The sequence below is a fragment of the Fundulus heteroclitus genome, chromosome 23 (genome assembly GCF_011125445.2).
Source record: "Fundulus heteroclitus isolate FHET01 chromosome 23, MU-UCD_Fhet_4.1, whole genome shotgun sequence".
Lineage (NCBI taxonomy): Eukaryota > Metazoa > Chordata > Actinopteri > Cyprinodontiformes > Fundulidae > Fundulus > Fundulus heteroclitus.
The window spans coordinates 2,555,199-2,573,336 of record NC_046383.1 but is presented as its reverse complement, the minus strand read 5'-3'; the positions used below and the strand labels follow the sequence as shown (position 1 = coordinate 2,573,336).

General features: G+C 40.1%; 2 protein-coding genes across 2 annotated transcripts; one reads left to right on the top strand and one right to left on the bottom strand.

The window, feature by feature from the left end:
- Positions 1 to 5,416: 5,416 nt before the first annotated feature.
- gla (galactosidase, alpha) lies at positions 5,417 to 13,686 on the top strand. The gene is made up of 7 exons (XM_012856834.3): positions 5,417 to 5,692; positions 9,045 to 9,219; positions 11,090 to 11,264; positions 11,810 to 11,901; positions 12,009 to 12,170; positions 12,389 to 12,586; positions 12,679 to 13,686. The coding sequence occupies exons 1-7, from the start codon at positions 5,532 to 5,534 to the stop codon at positions 12,991 to 12,993; spliced, it is 1,278 nt and encodes a 425-aa protein (XP_012712288.2). The 5' UTR covers positions 5,417 to 5,531; the 3' UTR covers positions 12,994 to 13,686.
- Positions 13,600 to 17,149, bottom strand: rpl36a (ribosomal protein L36A). The gene is made up of 5 exons (XM_012856836.3): positions 17,041 to 17,149; positions 16,365 to 16,470; positions 14,836 to 14,903; positions 14,623 to 14,745; positions 13,600 to 13,680 (listed from the first exon to the last, which is right to left on the bottom strand). Exons 1-5 carry the CDS (start codon positions 17,041 to 17,043, stop codon positions 13,660 to 13,662), a joined length of 321 nt encoding a protein of 106 aa, XP_012712290.1. The 5' UTR covers positions 17,044 to 17,149; the 3' UTR covers positions 13,600 to 13,659.
- Between the last annotated feature and the right edge of the window lie 989 nt (positions 17,150 to 18,138).

Below are 18,138 nucleotides of genomic sequence, written 5' to 3'. Positions count from 1 at the left end.
CAACACCATTACTGAAAACAAGGACACAAATTCCACAAAAAGTATTTGCAAAATAAATCCCACTTTTCTGACTGTTGTAGCTAATTGTGCTAACATGCTAATAGAAGCGATATGCAAGCTTTTTAAATCTGTTCTCTCTTTTATTTCTGTTCTTTGAAACAGTTTTAGAGCTAAAAGCATTTTGTTAGCATCTCCGTTTAAGAACATTTTTGTTGTTTTGGCTGCTGCCTGTGTGAAGATACTCAGAGCTGTCATGTTAGATGAGTTACTGTTTGGTTGGCAGTTGCTACATCCTTTAGCCACCACTCCTCCCACACTAAGTCTGGAGATGTCCAATATGTGAGTACTAATTTGAATTTAGCAGTTTTGTAAAAAAAAAAAAAAAAAAAAAATAGGGGAAATAATTTATTTTTGTATGGCTGTAAACCTAACTTCTTGCACTTTTTATATTTAAATATTACAGAGTAGAAAATATTATAAGTAATGAGGAATCTACAACTGAAATTGCCTCAGCCCAACAATGGCCTAATTAAAGTAGCAGCATCAGTAAATGTGGGTTCCCTCCCCTGAGATGCTCAAATAAACAATTTAAGCATCTAATTACATGACAATAGAGGACTTTCCCACTGTGGTTACATGAGCCATGAAGTCAGGATTAAATTTATGGTGGCACAACTTTTTGGTGACATTTACTTGCATTGCTACCTGTCCCTATAGATCAATACAATAATGAAACTCCTGGGCAAGAAAAGCACACAACAACAAAGCTATCCCTCTTACTTCATCCCAACACGCTTCATAACAGAGTTGCCTACATAAGTCAGCCATGACAGTCTCTTCAATTATGTGACAGTGGGGAAGAAAGAAGCATGATGGATTGGTGTCAAATCTCCAGGGAGCCGTATAAGCAAGACAGCGCGCAGGGGCTGCCCATCTGTCAACAATCTCAATTAACTGCTGTAAAGATACAGGCACCCCGCTCTTTTATATAACAAGAACAAGGGTGTCTATCTCAACAGCGGGTGGCATCCTTTTTTTTACAAGAGAAAAAAATGTGTATTTAGATGAACCGGATTGGTCCATCTATCAGCAAGGGTGGCAGAGCAAATTGAAATCTGACATTTAGAGCCTCAAAGGCTTCTCTCACCGGCTCTGATATGAACTGCAGCATGTGACAAATTGTTTGTATCTGGCTTGTCCCTGGGTGAAGCCTCTGATAACGTTTAGAGATGAAATGGGCACCCTTGACATTTCACTAAAAGGTCATGTTTTGTGTTCATCATTACTGCCCTCGTTTACATAGAGCCAGCTGTAGGGATTCAGAAATACTATCACAATATGGGTTTGAAGCAATTTAATGAAGGCTACCCTAATTTTTTAGTGATGAATTAAAAACGCGCAAAAGCTTGCAGAGATTAGAAATCTGTATAAAAGGAAAAAGAGGAATAAATCCTACCAGGGCAAGATGTGAATTTCTATGATGATGTTTAGTTGTTTATTTGCTCACTTCATCACTTGATTTTCTCATTATGGACAAAATAAATATTGCTTCAATCTAAACCTTTTCGGTTATTTTGGCTTTATGTGTCTTGATGAGGTTTTTTTTTTTCTTTCAATAACAAGACATACTGAGTCATACTTTACAGTATTAGGCTGTCAAGTGTATCTGAGGACTCATTTAAACATTGTCCACTTTTAGTTTCAGCTACTTTGTGAACATGGGGGGGAAAAAAGCTGATGTGCAAATAAAATATCTGCAGCCTTCCACTTAATTTCCCACAAAAGAGCAAAGTACAGCAGTAACCACAAAGCTCATCATTCTCTCTGCATGAGAAGATCTGTGACAACATCACAAACGGAAAGACGCAGGATTAATTTCATTTAGTGGTAGGGTGTCCATTTTACAGCTGAATTAAGAAACCTATCTATGTTTCTTTTAACATCAGTGCAGGATAAATTATCGCCTCGCATCGCCAGCTATTAAGCAGTCAGAAGCTGCGTCAATATGTATGTTATTACAAACAGTGTGTGTGGCAGTTTTATTAGCCGCGCTCCTCTGGGACCAGCGGGATAAATTGGACCATTTTCCGTCAGTCCTGCTGCCTGCTGGAAGACAAATACAAATAAACAACCGGGGTGTCAGCCAGGATTCTTCTCTCATTTTTTGTGGATTGTAGGGAATAGTAGTTTTGTTTGAATGCAACGTGACGGCTGCTTACATGAGAAATGCTGAGAATGTAAGAAAAACATAAAATAAACTGGGATTACAGCAATGCTGGATTACCGGCCTAACCTTAGACGGCTAAAATTATCTAAAATGTGGCCTTTATGGAAGAGGGGGGAAAAGTAAAACCCTTGAACCCAAAATATGCTGAGTCCACATAAAAACATGGTGGGGGCAGCATCAGGCTGTAAGGATGCTTTTCTTTAGCATGGTCAAGGACACTGGTCAAAGTAGATGTTAAAAGCTACAAAAGACTCAAGACTAGGGCGGAGGTTCACTTTCCACTTTCCAGCAGACTAATAATCCTAAACATGAAGCCAGTAGAGCATGTTAGATCGAGAGAGATTCATTTATTAGAATGGTCTATTCAAAGTCTAGACCTGAATGCATCAAATGTTTGCCTATTCTTCCTTCCTAAAAAGCTCAAACTCAGTCAGACTGGTTGAAGAGCATCTGTGGTGAATTAATGGAGGAGTGAAAAAAGGATTGCAGTGGCAACCCGTGAAGCTCTAGTGAACTCCAGGCCAAAGAGAGTTAGCGCAGCGATGGAAAACGTTGACACTTCTGGCACAGTTTGGACGTTTTCACTTAAGGGTGTACTCACTTTTGTTGGTTGTGGGTTTATAGATTTATGGCTGTGTGTTTACATTCTATCAAAATTCTATATCTTCAGTGCTGTCCCATGAAAAATTGTAAAAAAAAAAAAAAACATTTACAAAAATGAAGGCGTACTAAACTTTTTGTCCGATTATGACAGAACGTTCACACTTAAAATCAGTGCTTGCAAGGCCTTAACAAGCCGTTGCATCATGCTAACATTAAACATGACCGCGAAAAGAGAGCTTTTAGCTGAAACAATGGAAAGGATTATGAAACTCCTCCAAGGAGGTAAATCAACACTGGCTGAGGCAACAGATGTTGGTTGTCCCCTATCAGCTGTTACCTGCTTAACCATGCAGGGTCTCAAGGGGGGCTGGTGTCTGTCTCCAGGTGGACCAGGTCTCTAGTCCATCACAGGGCCCCAAAGAGGACATACAACCACGCACGCACTCACACCTAAAGGCAATTTGGAGAGACTAATTAACCAAACAATCACGTTTCCAGACTGGGGGAGGAAGCTGGAGTAGAGGACTCGTGCATGCACAGGGAGAACATGCAAACTCCATGTAGAAGACCCCAGACTGGGGACCCCAGAACCCTCTTGCTGCGAGGCAACAGTGCCACCAGCCGCACTACTGCGCAGCCTCACACTGACATGCTTTAACATATAATATAATGAAAATAAAGGGTTGTTTTTTTATCATGTCTTAAATTTGCACCAGGCTTGTCAGGATAAAAATAAATATATTGTTAAATCATGAATAAAGACTCTTTTTATCCAATAAAAAGTCACTGTGGTGCAGCCAGAACAACCTGGAGCTTAACACGCTCAAAACTGTGGAGATGATCATGGACTTCAGAAGGAACCATCCACTCTGCCCTCCATCACCATACTTAACAGTTCTGTGTCCACTGTAGAAACCTTCAGGTTTCTGGATACGCTATATCCCAGGACCTAAAGTGGGAGCCCAACACTGTCACCATCATCAAGAAGTCCCAGCAGAGGATCTACTTCCTGCTCAGGAAGCTCAACCTGCCTAAGGAGCTGCTCTATACAGCCATCATCCAGTCTGTCCTCTGCTCATCTATCACTGTCTGGTTCGGATCTGCCACTAAAAGGACAGGGCCAGACTGCAGCGGACGGTCAGGACTGCAGAAAAGATCACTGGGGCCAACCTGCACCCTCCATTCTGGACCCGTACATTTCCAAAGTCAGGAAACAGGAAAGAAACATACCTGCAGATCCATCTCACCCCTGCTCGTGCTACAGAGGAATGTTCGCCAAAATCAACAGACTCAGGAACAGTTTTCTATTTAGTCATTTTTGTTTTACTATTTTATTGTTCTTTGGTTTTATATTTGTACAGCTGCTATGTTGAATTTTAAGTGCTTAATAAATAAATATGATATGGTATGATGAAGTAAATGATGTATCTGAGTCTTGACTCTGAGCTCTTTATGCTTTGTTACGCGTTTCGATCACTGAGCTATATAATACACTGGAGTGCTAATCACCGTCTGTTAGAACGAGTCGCTTTGAAGCCACCAGCCGCCATATTGGTACTCCCTATTTCCCCCCAGTAACTAAGGAATATGTGCGCTACAGCATCGAATAACGAGGATTTTCTCATGTTCAGGGGGAGCTTAAAACTTTTAAAATGTCAAATGCCATATAGTTTTATGTTATGTTCTAAAAATATCAAGTACTGAGAAAGTCAATATTGAAATATGAAATATGTTGCATTTTATTTATTTAAATATATATGTTTAACATTTATAAATATATAAATAACAATATACAAAAACATATATTTACATGTGTATACATATATATACATATATACATATACACATACTTATATATACATATATATATATATATATCTAATATGAATGACATGTAAAATATTTCAGCACCTAATTTTCTAGTAGTTGATACTGTTAGTACATCCACTGACTGTAAAATTACCTGTGTACGTTTTCACTCAGTCAGAAAACTGCTTGTTGTTGCAAACAAATCCTGTGGGATTCTGTGAGAGTAGGGAGGAGCAAGATGGCGGCCAGTGACTTCAGTTTTTCGGCAAAATCAGCACTCCAGTGTATTATATAGCTCAGTGGTTTCGACGCACAAAGCCAAACCACAGGGGGCAGTACATCCTTTTCCAGCACATCCTTAGCACTTTCATGAAGAATGAAACATTGCTTCTCCGTGAAGATAGCCGTGTTAAAGTCTAGCCAAGTCGTCCAGCTAAACATTTATTCATCTAGTTTCATCCAGAAATATTAATGCGACTTTACCTAAACGAAACAATGAGATTTATCAGCATTTTATATGGCTTTGTATTTTGGTGGGGACAAAACTAGTTTCCAAAAACGCCCCAGACAGTTATGGATTTACTGCAATTAACAATGATTCTGTTTTCTGTTGTTTATCATGAGATCATGAGATCTGTCACCTGACCCCCCATAGCTCACCTGACTTGAACGGTGAGATCTTCCTCGTTTGCTGGTGGCAGATTCTTAGCGACGCGGTGCGCCATTGGCCAGCTGCGGGCGCATTTTGATCCTATTGGTCCAGAGGATTATCAATCATTCGGAGGAGGCGGGTCAACCGTGTTTCATACGAGGAAATAGGTGCGAGACACAACAACAGCGGCGTCCAAGTCTGCAGTTCCCGCTGCTTAAAAAAACAAAAAAGAAGGCAAAAATGAGTAAAACAGTGTTGCTCGTCGTGTCTTTGAGTTTAATGAGTCCCGCTTCTGAAGCGCTGGACAACGGGCTGGCTCTGAAACCCACCATGGGCTGGTTGCACTGGGAGAGGTTCATGTGTAACACCGACTGTGACACAGACCCCGACAACTGCATCAGGTAGGAGAGAGCAGACACCACCGCTGTCCCTTCAGCGCTGCAGAGCAAGCCGGCGATTAAAGACCAGTCTGCATATATCAAACCTCCACGGGGCGGTTTTATTCCTTTACACTGTAGTTTGACCGGATCTACACATGGGTGTCATTCAAATAGTAGCAGATATTCAGCTTCTCTGTTGGAATTAGTCTCCATTCAACAAGTTATTTATGGGATTTGCACCATTTGCAGAGAGGCGCTTATGGTTGGTTGGTTGCTTTTTGTAAAACTGAACAAAACAAGTAGTATTAAGAGGCAAGATCAGAGAGAGGTTTAACCTAAATATATATATATATATATATATATATATATATATATATATATATATATATATATATATATATATATATATGTGTGTATATATATATATATGTGTGTATATATATATATATGTGTATATATATATGTGTGTATATATATATGTGTATATATATATATGTATATATATATATATATGTATATATATATATGTATATATATATATATATATATATATATGTATGTGTGTGTGTGTGTGTGTATAGATGGATGGATAGATAGAATAACCCATCCCAAATCAGAGTACATGGTCTCTGTTGACGGACTTATTGATGGTTGTTAGTATTCTTGGTTTTAATATATTTCATAAAATGGAGCTGAAAAATTGGCAGATTTTGATCCGAGGCCAGTTGACTTATGCATCACCGCCATGTCGAATTATTTAGGGTGATGCGTCGTCCAGGTTCTGCCCCACAGATTCGTTGATAGACTTTCTCACCTGCACTGTGGATCACTGCAGCTCCTCCAGAGTTACCATGGATCCCGTGGGTACTTCTGCCCATCCAGTTAGTTCAGGTGGACGGTCATGTCTTGGTAGGTTTGCAGCTAGCCCTCCATTTTCAGATGGATGGATTGAGCAGCGCTCTGGGAGATGCTGTTGAATTTGAAGCTGTGCTCCCCAAGTTCCATAAAAACTTTAAGTTCCCGATCAGAGACGACACCTATGTTAGGATGCTCTTCGTGGACTTCAGCTCAGCCTTCAACACGGGGCTCCCAGACATGCTGGCTCTGAAGCTCCACAACATGGGATTCTCCACACCTCTCTGCTCCTGCATCAATGATTTCCTCACCAACAGGCTCCAGGTGGTGAGGATAGGGAAACGCACATCTGCTTCACTGATCTTCAACACAGGAACGCCACAGGGTTGTGTCCTCATCCCTGCTCTCTTCACCCTTTTCACCCAGGACTGTTCTGCTATCCACCCCACAAACACAGTGGTGAGGTTTGCGGTTTCCTCTCCAACAATGACGAGTCCCTCTACAGCACAGGTGTCAAACTCAAGGCCCGCGGGCCAAATCCGGCCCGTCAAGGTAGATTATCCGGCCCTCAAGAGCCAAAAAAAAAGGCCTATCATGTCATAAAGTAGAGGCATATATCCTTTTAAAGTGTATAAAGTGGCTAAAATGGTGCCTCCTGTAAGTGTAACTCACCCCAATATCAACTTTTTTTGCAGATAAACTGTATAAACTGGGCCTAAGGTTGCTACTTTCATGTTACTGTGCATGTTTTATACTTCTATGTGAACTGGAATGAAATTACGAAATGAAAAGTATCGTCTATACACGTGCAACCGGCCCTTTTAATTACTTCATGATGCCAAAGTGGCCCCATATAGAAATTAGTTTTACACCCCTGCTCTACAGGGATGAGGTCAGCAAGTGGTGCTCCAGGAACAATCTCATCCTGAACCCCAGCAAAACTAAGGCGGTAATAATAGACTACAGCAGGCCCAGGAGGGCTGAACACGCTCCTCTCTACATGCAGGTGGAGGTGGTGGAGCGAGTGGACAGCATTAGGTTCCTGTGCATTCACATCTTCCCCGACATCTCCTGGGTTGTGAACACCTCTCACCTGGTGAAAAAGGCCCAACAATGGTTCTTCTTCCTCAGAAAACTGAAAAGGACTGGACTTTCCACTAAACTACTAAAAATCTTCTACAGAGCTACCATAGAAAGTGTTTTATGTCTCAGCATAACTGTGTGGTATGGGAGCTGCACAGTGAAGGAGATGAAGGACTTAGCATGGGTGACGAGAACAGTGCAGGGGATTGTGGGATGCCGTCTGCCAGAACAGGACTCAGTTTATGCAGTACAAGTCCAGAGAAGGGCCAGACTCATTGCCACTGATCCCACCCACCCCCGTCAATGCGCTATTTGACCCTCTTCCATCAGGCATTTGACTATAAAAGATTCTTTATTGTTGAAAGTTTATGACATTGTTTTTTACTTAACTCTGCTTTAAACCCCTCTATAACTTTGTCCCTGACCTGTCTGCTGCAGGTTTTTTTTTTGGGTCTTCATGGTGCTGTTTGTTCTCACAGGTGGACTCTAGTTAGCAGATAAGTGACTTCCGGACGCGGTTGGTCACACTGGAGCTTATTTATGGGTGTTAGAGTAAAGGGCGCTGAAAACAAATGCATGCCACAATCTTTAGATATATTTTCAAAAGATTTGAAAACCATGCATTTTCCTTTCACTTAATATTCATCTGATAAAATCCCAATAAAACCCTTTGAAGTTTGTGTTCAATGAGTATTCATATTTTAAAAGGCACCATATTATTTGGATTCTGATGCTTTTTTTTCTTTTTCTTTTTTTGCTTGTACAGAATCTATTTTGACTTTGTATTATCTTTAAAATGCTTTTTTTTTTAGGTTGCTTCTCGAATGAATTTACAGATTTGTGGGGTATCACTGCTGAGTGCTGCAGGACCCAGATACTGGCAGAATAGATTGTGCCATAATGTTTCTTTGTGTGGTTATTGTCAAACAAAAAAACATTATCTTAATGAGCAATGTTTGAACTAGACTTTGTGAGTACAGTAACACGCTGCACAAACAACGTATAATTAACACATGCCATTCTGCTTTCATTACATCCCTCATCATTATCTAATCTGCCAAACGCTTTATTTCCCGTTTACATTTTCTCATGATGGATTTATTCATCTTTCCTTTTTATAGGTAAATATTTGCCTTTGCTAAAAGTAGATTGTGATAAATTGCCCTCTTTTGTGACTAATGCATGCATCATATTCCACCCAGAACATTTATATTCAGCCAAAGCAGCCCTTAAAGTCAGTGTCATGGCTGAATCCTGATAACCGTATTACTTCATGATTTGTGACAGCATCCTGTAACGCTGTTTTACGATGCTGTTTTTTTTTTGACACACATATTTGTTTTGTTTTTTTAGCCATGTTTTCATATCAAGTACGAATCTCGGTGCTTGCATCTTAACTGATAGCCCTGCCCATTTCCTCCTGTTGCCTTGGCAGCGAGCGTCTGTACATGCAGATGGCCGACGTGATGGTGAAGGAGGGCTGGAAAGAGGCCGGTTACGAGTACGTTTGCATCGACGACTGTTGGCCATCGCTCCAGCGCGACGCCCGAGGCCGCCTGCAGGCAGACCCCAAAAGATTCCCAGGAGGCATCAAGAAATTGGCCGATTATGTGAGTAGCTGCAATAAAACAGAAACCCGGTGCTTCCAAGCGGAAATACTAGAATACTTACCAGGTTTGTGGAGCAGAGTGACCAGCATGCAAGGGTGTGATTGTATAGCATGTTAAAATCCTGGGCTAAAGTATTTATATGCCTTAAATCTTTTTTTCCACATTTTGTTACAACCATAAAGTTCAGTCAAAGTTGTTGTAATATTTGTGGTAGACCAACACAAAGTCGTGCATTCATGGTTTTCAACACTGTTTATAAATATGAGATTGAGATTGAACCGAAAACTAGTCCACTCCTCTGTAAAGAGGAGTTGTTAGGGTTGTTATTGGCTTGGCTTAAAGGAGCGATGTTTTGATCACCCATATGAGGATGAGAATTGATGTGAATTTGCAAGTTGTCTAAGCCATTGGTCTTCAACGTTTTCCAGGCCAAGGACCCCCAAACTGATGGCGAGATGGAGCGGGGAGCCCCTAATTATATATATTGTATAAAATTGTGTTATATCAGACTGGTCCGTCAATTGCATGTAATCATGCATAAAGACATTTCAATTTAAAGACATTTCAATTAGTGGAAAAAAATTGCAGGGGGGGGGGGGAGGGTATAAAAAAATGTCTAATCAACCAAAACTTTCGCGACTCCCATGCAGTACCTCCGCGGACCCCCTGTTGAAGACCCCTGGTCTAAGCCATTACAAGGCCTTTGTTAGGCAGTAGTATAAAGCTTGTTACTCCACATTACTCCAGACTTTTTGAATTGAGAAAGCTTCCTGGAGTGGAAGCAAAACGTCTTCAACTACGAAAAACAAGTCCAGTTGCTTTGTTTTTTACTTTTTTTGGAAAAATCAGCTTAAACACTGAGTTCCTTTAAATCAAGACTGAAAACCACCTGTTTAGAGTTGCTTTTGGTCCATAATAACAGGAACATTGACCAACATATTTGATGTGCAATGATGTTTTCCTTGATACAAATTTAATGTTTGTTACTGGTCTCCCAACCAGTGACCGTTTCGATGTGTTTATAATGTTTTTATGATGATTTGAAAACTTGGCCACAATGCTATACTCATAACTCGGCAATCACCAGTCTGGTGTGCTGTTTGGTCTTCATCACGATGTTTGCTTATCAGTGTGTTCTTTAATAAACCTCTGAGTCCTTCACAAAACAACAGTAGCTGTGCTGCTATTTAACTACACCGTATTCACAAATAAGGGGATTTTTGAAGGCAGTGGTTTGCTCTCTGTTTTATTTGGGGTTATTTGAGTAAAGGAGGGGGAATACAACCGCATGCCACTATTCAGGCTTTTAATCATAAAATAAATATTGAAAACTACGTGTCCTTTTCCTGCAACTTGACAATGATGTGATTGTGTGGACATCAGACAAAATCTGTTGTGGCTGCAATGTGAAAAAGTTCAAGAGGGTATGAATAGTTTTGCAAAGCACAGGATATTTACCCGTGGGGCTCTGGTGATTGCCAAGTTATGAGTATAGCATTGTGTCCAAGTCTTCAAATCTTTGCCACCGTTACATAAATCAAGAAACAAAAGTGATTGCATAGTCACATTAGATATTCAATTGAGTGAACCTGCAGTTATTTGCATAATGGGAACTAAAGAGAAGACGTCCAGATTTCAGATGGGTGGAAATGAAGCGTCGTGTTTGTGCCGCGTAGAGTTAATTTAGTGTTGTTTATTCTCCTCATAATAAACCAGATTATGACGGGCTGACCCTGCTAACCCTGCCTTCACCTAGAGTTTAACAGGAAAGGAAAGAAACGCTTTTTTGCTAAAGGTTTTTTAGCTGTGTAACATCGCCACCTGCTGGTTTAAGGAAAATAAATATAAGAAGCCTGTTTTTCTTCTTCAGGTCCATTCTAAAGGCCTGAAGCTGGGAATTTATGCAGATGTTGGAGAGAAAACCTGTGCTGGATACCCCGGCAGTCTAGGTTATTATGAGACTGATGCTCAGACGTTTGCAGACTGGGATGTGGACCTGCTTAAATTCGATGGCTGTAACCTGAAGTGGACTTTGCTCGGAGAAGGTAGGAATTTGTTTCAGAATTTAAATGAATGCGCAATTGAACAGTAACCTGCAGATAAACGTGTTGCTACTGTTAAAAGTATTCAATCCCCTGGAGCTTTTTGATCTTTTGTTGCGTTAAAGCCACAACTTCTATGTATATTAGTGGGAATTCATGCTATAAACCAACAGAAGTTAAGGTTATGTTACAAAACAACAGCTTAAGCTTTGAACGTGTCACAGAGCGCCGTTTAATCTCTTATCTGAAAATGTAAAAAGCACACCGACTAAGACATGACCATTTACCTAAACTGACCAGACAGCTCATGGCACCTCTGGAGGAGCTGCAGTGATCCACAGCTGAGGTGTGGAAATGTGTCAACATGATGTCTATTAGTCGTGCACTCTACACATCTCCACCTTATTGAAGAATACCAAGAAGGAATCCTTATTTGGAAAGGAAATTTTAGGAGGTCCTGGTTGCCAGCTTGCCTCAAAGTTCAGACAATGACCACTTCTGACTCATTACATTAGACTTTTCTCTAACAGGATATCTTCTGTTTTCAGGCTACATAAACATGTCAAAAGCCTTGAACAGAACTGGAAAAAGCATCCTGTACTCCTGTGAGTGGCCTTTGTACGAGTGGCCTTTCCAGAAGGTGAATTAATTAATCTTTAATTTACTATTTCTTTTTTTTAAAGGTGCTTAAAAAAAAAAGTCAGTTCTTATAAAAGGGATGTTAAAGAGCCTTTTCTCCACTTGCAGCCAAACTACACCGCTATCCGTGAGACGTGCAACCACTGGCGTAACTTTGATGACGTGTTTGACTCGTGGAGTTCGGTCAAGTCCATCCTGGACTGGACCGCTTCTCATCAGGACACCGTTGTCCCCTCAGCTGGGCCCGGGGGCTGGAATGACCCCGATATGGTACTCTACTTCCTTCTGCTAAACAATCTTCCTTGGATTTAAATGTGGAATATTTTTTCAAACCAAGCAGTTCCTCCAACACAAGTCTTCAAATGAGATAAATGGCTTACTCCTTTAACTTTAGTGGGTTTATTTATACCAAAAAACTGCAGATTTCTATGAAAAACCATGTAGGCATCCCTGTGACGTGCATTTATGACACTCGTCTATTCTTCCAGCTCGTAATTGGGAACTTTGGCCTGAGTCATGACCAGCAGGAGTCTCAGATGGCTTTATGGGCCATCATGGCCGCTCCTCTGCTCATGTCCAATGATCTGCGGGACATTTGTCCCCGTTCGAAGCAGCTGCTGCAGAACAAGCGAATCATAGAGATCAGCCAGGACCCACTGGGCAGGCAGGGATACCGCACTGCCAAGGTGACTTTTTTTTTTTTTAGCTTTACCTGCACTTCTGTTCAGCTTTAGATGAGCAATGATCTTCTGAAGGCTAATGCATGTTTGTTTTGTAGGGGAATAGTTTTGAAGTGTGGGAGAGACCTCTGTCTAAAAATCGCCTGGCCGTCGCCGTGCTCAACAAGCAGGAGATCGGAGGTCCGCGGGGCTTTGCCATCAGCAGCGTCCCTGGCTGGAAGTACTGCGACCCCCAGTGCAACGTCACCCTGATCCTGCCCCAGTACAAGGAGATGGGCGTCCAGGCTAAGGAGAGCAAACTGATCTTATACGTAAACCCTTCAGGAACCGCTCTGCTGACAGTGACTCCCATCAGCAAACACAGGCCTCACTGGAGGAAGACGTCTGCTAAACATGATCAAATCATCCTCTAACTCATTTCTGTAGCAAAAATGTTTTGATACCTTCCAGCGTTTCAACTGCAAGGCGTTAAGCTTGAGCGTATGGATACAGTAGTTAGATCTCATCGGTATGAAGTCAGCTTCATTTCTGGACTGGTCTGGTAAAGGGCCATTTCACAACTTATTTGGCATCCAGACCGATTCATTTTAGCCCCGGTTCAGAACTGCAACCGTCACTTTGACAGGTTATTTGAAGCACAGATTATATTTGATGGTTTTAAAGTGTTTTAGACCCAAAAAGCTTTGAAATGGACCTTTTACTTTTTAAAATCAGGGTACATCTGACTGTAGATTTTCAACCAGCGGCTTACAAAAGCAGATACATTTTAAACTCAGGGGATATGTCTAAGAATGTAGATTTTAATTAAAAGTGGATTTTTTTTTAATACAAATTCTGATTACTTTTTAAAAATGTAATTAATCTTGATACTCAGAAATTGTCCATACATTTTTTTTCTGAACAGATTGTAAAATTGTCATGAAATGTTGACACATTTTCACACACTGCCAAGACAAAGCTTCAATTCTTCACGTACAAGCAGGCAACAAAATAAATAAATAAAAAAAAGCAACCAAAAGTATGTTTCAACACATTTATTGAAAATAGTGACAACAGGCTCCATGAGAATGGACCACAGCTTAGAACTGGATGACCTGGCCCTGTAAGAGAAAAGAGGGAAACATGAGTGAAAACGCTTCATGATCTGTTTATCCTCAACATTTCTACCATTACTTCTGAGTTTGTGAGGTCAACAGCTGTAGAAGATTTAAGCTGCTAAAGTTCTGTTTTCTACGATTAAATAAGATTACAGAATAGCTTACAAAGGTAACCCAAACACAAACATACATAAATAACCTTCAGCTTCTCCCACTACCACCAAGTCGATGTATAATTCTGCAACTACAAACTAAGAGGCTGACGGCTAAATGCCGCCTTCCTCAGCTGAACGTTGCTCTTCTCAGCTCAAGCTCTACACGTCTCATTTAAATATTCCCTTGATCTTAATTATGTTGATCTAAAGCATTAAAGCTTACCCCGTCTGTTCAAATATTTAGACATTATTTTAAGCTAATTGGTTGGATTCTGAATATGATGTGTTCATAAATGATTCAATTTAAACATTAAAGAAGTAACTTGATGTCAGAACTTTAACAAATGGGACCTTGCCAGGAACTGAAACAGTTTTAGAGCCATGAATGTTTAAGAGATGTCGATTTAGCATTTCTATGCTTGTCCACCAGCAGCACATCAGGTCATTCAAACTGAGATACTATTAGTTTATCCTCAAATATTGGCATTGCATTAAAGAGTGTAAAAAACCCACCAACTCTAACGTTATTAATTCCCAGTAAAATTTGCCTTCCACTCCCCATCAGCCTGATCTCCAGTGCCAATATTGCAAAAATATCAGATATTTCATGACCTTATTCAATATTTCATATAAAATTGAACGTAACTGAACTTAGAACTGTTGACTGATGCCTGGTTATATTCGTGTTTAAGACTGAATAAACTAAAACTTGTGACATTTATGTAACATTTTCTAACATTCTTGCAGTTTGTGGGTCAAACGTTCCCATTTGAGCGACGCCCACTCCTACCTTTCTCTTCTTGTCACCGCCCAACTCGAAGTGCTTGCATCTCTTGATGGCCAGCATTCTCTTGGATCTGCAGTTGGGTTCCACACACTCGAGCCTCAGAACAATTTTCTTTGTTGTTTTGGCCTGAAATCAAGACATTTGATGATTTTAGTAACATCTCTCAAACCTGTTCCTTAAATGAAACGTTAATCCACACAGGAAAGTGGGCGTTACCTTTTTACGGAAAATCGGCTTCGTCTGCCCACCGTACCCGCTCTGCTTTCTGTCGTATCTCCTCTTACCTGCAGGGCAGTGGGAGAGTTCAGCCACAGAACAAACTACAGTATACAGCCATCTGCTTAAGTATTTATACAGCTTGAACATTTTGTCATGCTAAATCCTTAGACGTGTGCAATTTTTCTTGCATTCAGATTCCCCATTTTGAGGCATTTACAGCTTTAAATCTTTCAGAGGACGTCTTTACTGCTCACGCTCAGTTGGATGGGAGAGAATCAGCAAACATCGATTTTTAAATTGTACCACAGATTCTCAGTTGGACTTGCCCGCATGCTCATGACAGATTGCTGCGAAGTAGGGCTGGGTGATAAAGCCTAAAAACAAAATCTGATTTTATTATATCAAATCCGACTAGTTTTTCCCCTCCTTTCGACAAAAGGGAACCATTAAAAACTTGCCTTTATGTCAAGCATTTCTTCTGGGAGTTAACCTGTATTCAAAGTGCAAGTAAATCCAAACTGTGAAACGTGCTTGTAAAACAAGATGGCGGCCCTGCCATTGTAAACAATTATAATATAACAAAATGTTTGCTACTAGTAGTTTTACACAATGAGCTGAGAACAGGCGTCACTTCACTTGTGTAACTTTAAACTTTAAAATAAACGAATAAATCTGTTTAATTTTATGGTTCATAAAAAGTTCATCTTTAAAATAGTTTGACAATAAATTTTCCTAAACATACATCCAGCATTGCTATTTTCTTAATGGAAGCCCAATGTGAGCATTTGCAAAACAAAACCCAGATTTTCCAAACATGTTATCTTAATAAAATGTAAATTTACATTAATCGATGAAATCGATTTATCGCTAAGCCCTACTGCAAAGTCAACGACAATGCAACTGTCCACTGTCACTGCGTGCTCATCCAGGAGTCAATGCTGCAAGCCAGTGACTCAATGCAATCTTCCTGGTTTCCTTTTAACGCTCTCTAACCAACCTGAGTGATTTGATTGAAGAAAGTGCCTTGAGACAATGTGTTGGGGACTGGCACTATAAACTGAACTGTATTCATTTAGGTCCGAGTTTGGATCATTTTAATCTATGAATATGGTCTAATCTGGTCCACTGTAGCTCTGGATGGATGTTTGTATGTAGATGATTATCCTGTGGAACGGAGAACCTCGCTCCCAATCACTCTTTTGCCTCCTGGCCGAGATTTGAGTGCACAACTGTTAGTAACCCTCCCACCTGAGCTGTGGATCTCTGCAGCTCACCCAAAGTTAATATACACTGTGTATAATGAGATGAAATCGAGATTACATAAACAAAAATAAGTAGACAGCTTCTGGTCCTGGATCTGCTTTCCAACTTATTTACGATTATGTACCACTTATTGATCCATTATATTAATTTACTGCAAAATACACGTTTTTAGTGTGACCAAATGTAAACAAAAGCTGAAGCAGTTTTTTTTTAAACAAAGCTTTGCATCAGATCCACTCATTGTATGTGGGGAAATTATTTACCCTGTGCATAAAGGGAATCCTTTCCCTTCTTGTACTGGGTCACCTTGTGGGGCTGGTGCTTCTTGCACTTTTTGCAGTAAGTCCTGCGGGTCTTCGGGACGTTCACCTGAACAGAACCAACACACAAGGGAAAAAGTCAGAAATATTTCCACCCCCACACAAAAACGCAACCGAACCTTTTAAATCAACGCATGTCTTAATAAGTAGCTAAAAAAGCGATTTACAGGGCATTTCTGACAAAGGTTTTCAGCATAGAGTGAAACTAAAACCTTACATAAACCACTTGATCGCCAGCTTGTGCTAATCACGCTAGTTGTTAGCCCTGATAGCGGTGTAGTCTTCTCACGTAAAATATAAACATGTGCGTTTCTGCTGCTGTAAAAATGACACAATGCGCTTTAAAATGAATGTGTAGAATAAATAGCATGTGTATTCTGATTAAATTCAGAGCTTGACCATGGTGGAAGTAGCAAACGGCGGCTTTTCGCCGCTAACGTAGCATTCGTATTTATGTCAATCTAACAACGTAAGACAGAAACAAGGCAGCTAATACGGCCACTGTAACATTTACCGAATTCCTATAATAATGTCTGAGCTGAAAGAAACACGATATGATGCTTAAAACGGCAGGATTGACGTTGATTTTACTAAATGTACTGGTGTAGCATTTTCATACCATGGCTCCGACCCGATGAGGAGGAAAAAGAGGAAGGCTGAGGCCGGAAGCGGTTGCTAAAGTAGACCTCGGCGGTGAACAGCGGGACGCTCTGCCCCCTAGCGGTGGGGCGGGTCAGAAATACAAAAACATTATTATGTGTTATTGACCTTGTTATGAATGAATTATTGAATGAAAGCATAAATAAATAAATAAATAAATAAGGAAATTATTAAATATAGTATCCGATAAATCATACTTACTGAGCTTACATTTATCAACTGATTTTGATCATTCGGATGCAATCGAACAGATCAAATATATATATATGTATATATATATAATTGGTTGTGGTTGCCCCATAACAAAAGTTAAGGAAAATGAGGAATGGAGGACTTGATATAATGATATAATACCAATAAACCATGGTTTTCTTAACATCTGAAGAAGCTGGATCAGACCAAAGAAGAGGCAAGGAACTCACCAAGAAGATTCAAGCAACTATGAGTAGCAAAAATGAGAAGCTAGAAGGCAGCTTCTCAGCTAACAACCCTGCTACAGTCTTGACCAACATTACAAGCACAGGAGCCCATTCTCCAACGCTGCGGTGACATACTGGCTGTCTGACCAACTCAACAGCTTTTTCTGTAGGTTTGCACCTCAGAACAGGGGCAAAGGACGCACTGTGGAGCGACAATAACAAGGAATTCAGATTAAAGCATTGCAGTTCCACTTTATACATACCACAAATGAATAATTTAAATGTGAAAAGGAGTGATTTAAATCAATGATATATCCCCTTTAAGTGTCAAATTAGGATTCTGAAAATGAAATAGTTTTTATAGTAAACAAATCTCTTCCTTTCCCAAAGTATGCAATGAGATTGCTTCCTGAGGAGGAAAACATTCTCTTTTAGACTCATTATTGATAAATAAAAACTGAAGTGTTTAAAATATTTCAGGCTGTATGTTAGGCTGATAAGAAATTTAAATAAAGGAGTAAAATTTACATTTTTATTTAAATTTTACATTTAAGCATCCCCTGTTTGCAAAACTTTAACAACAAGTGTTGCTATTATTGTTGTCTAAAAACATTTGTTTATTATTTTCATTCTTGATC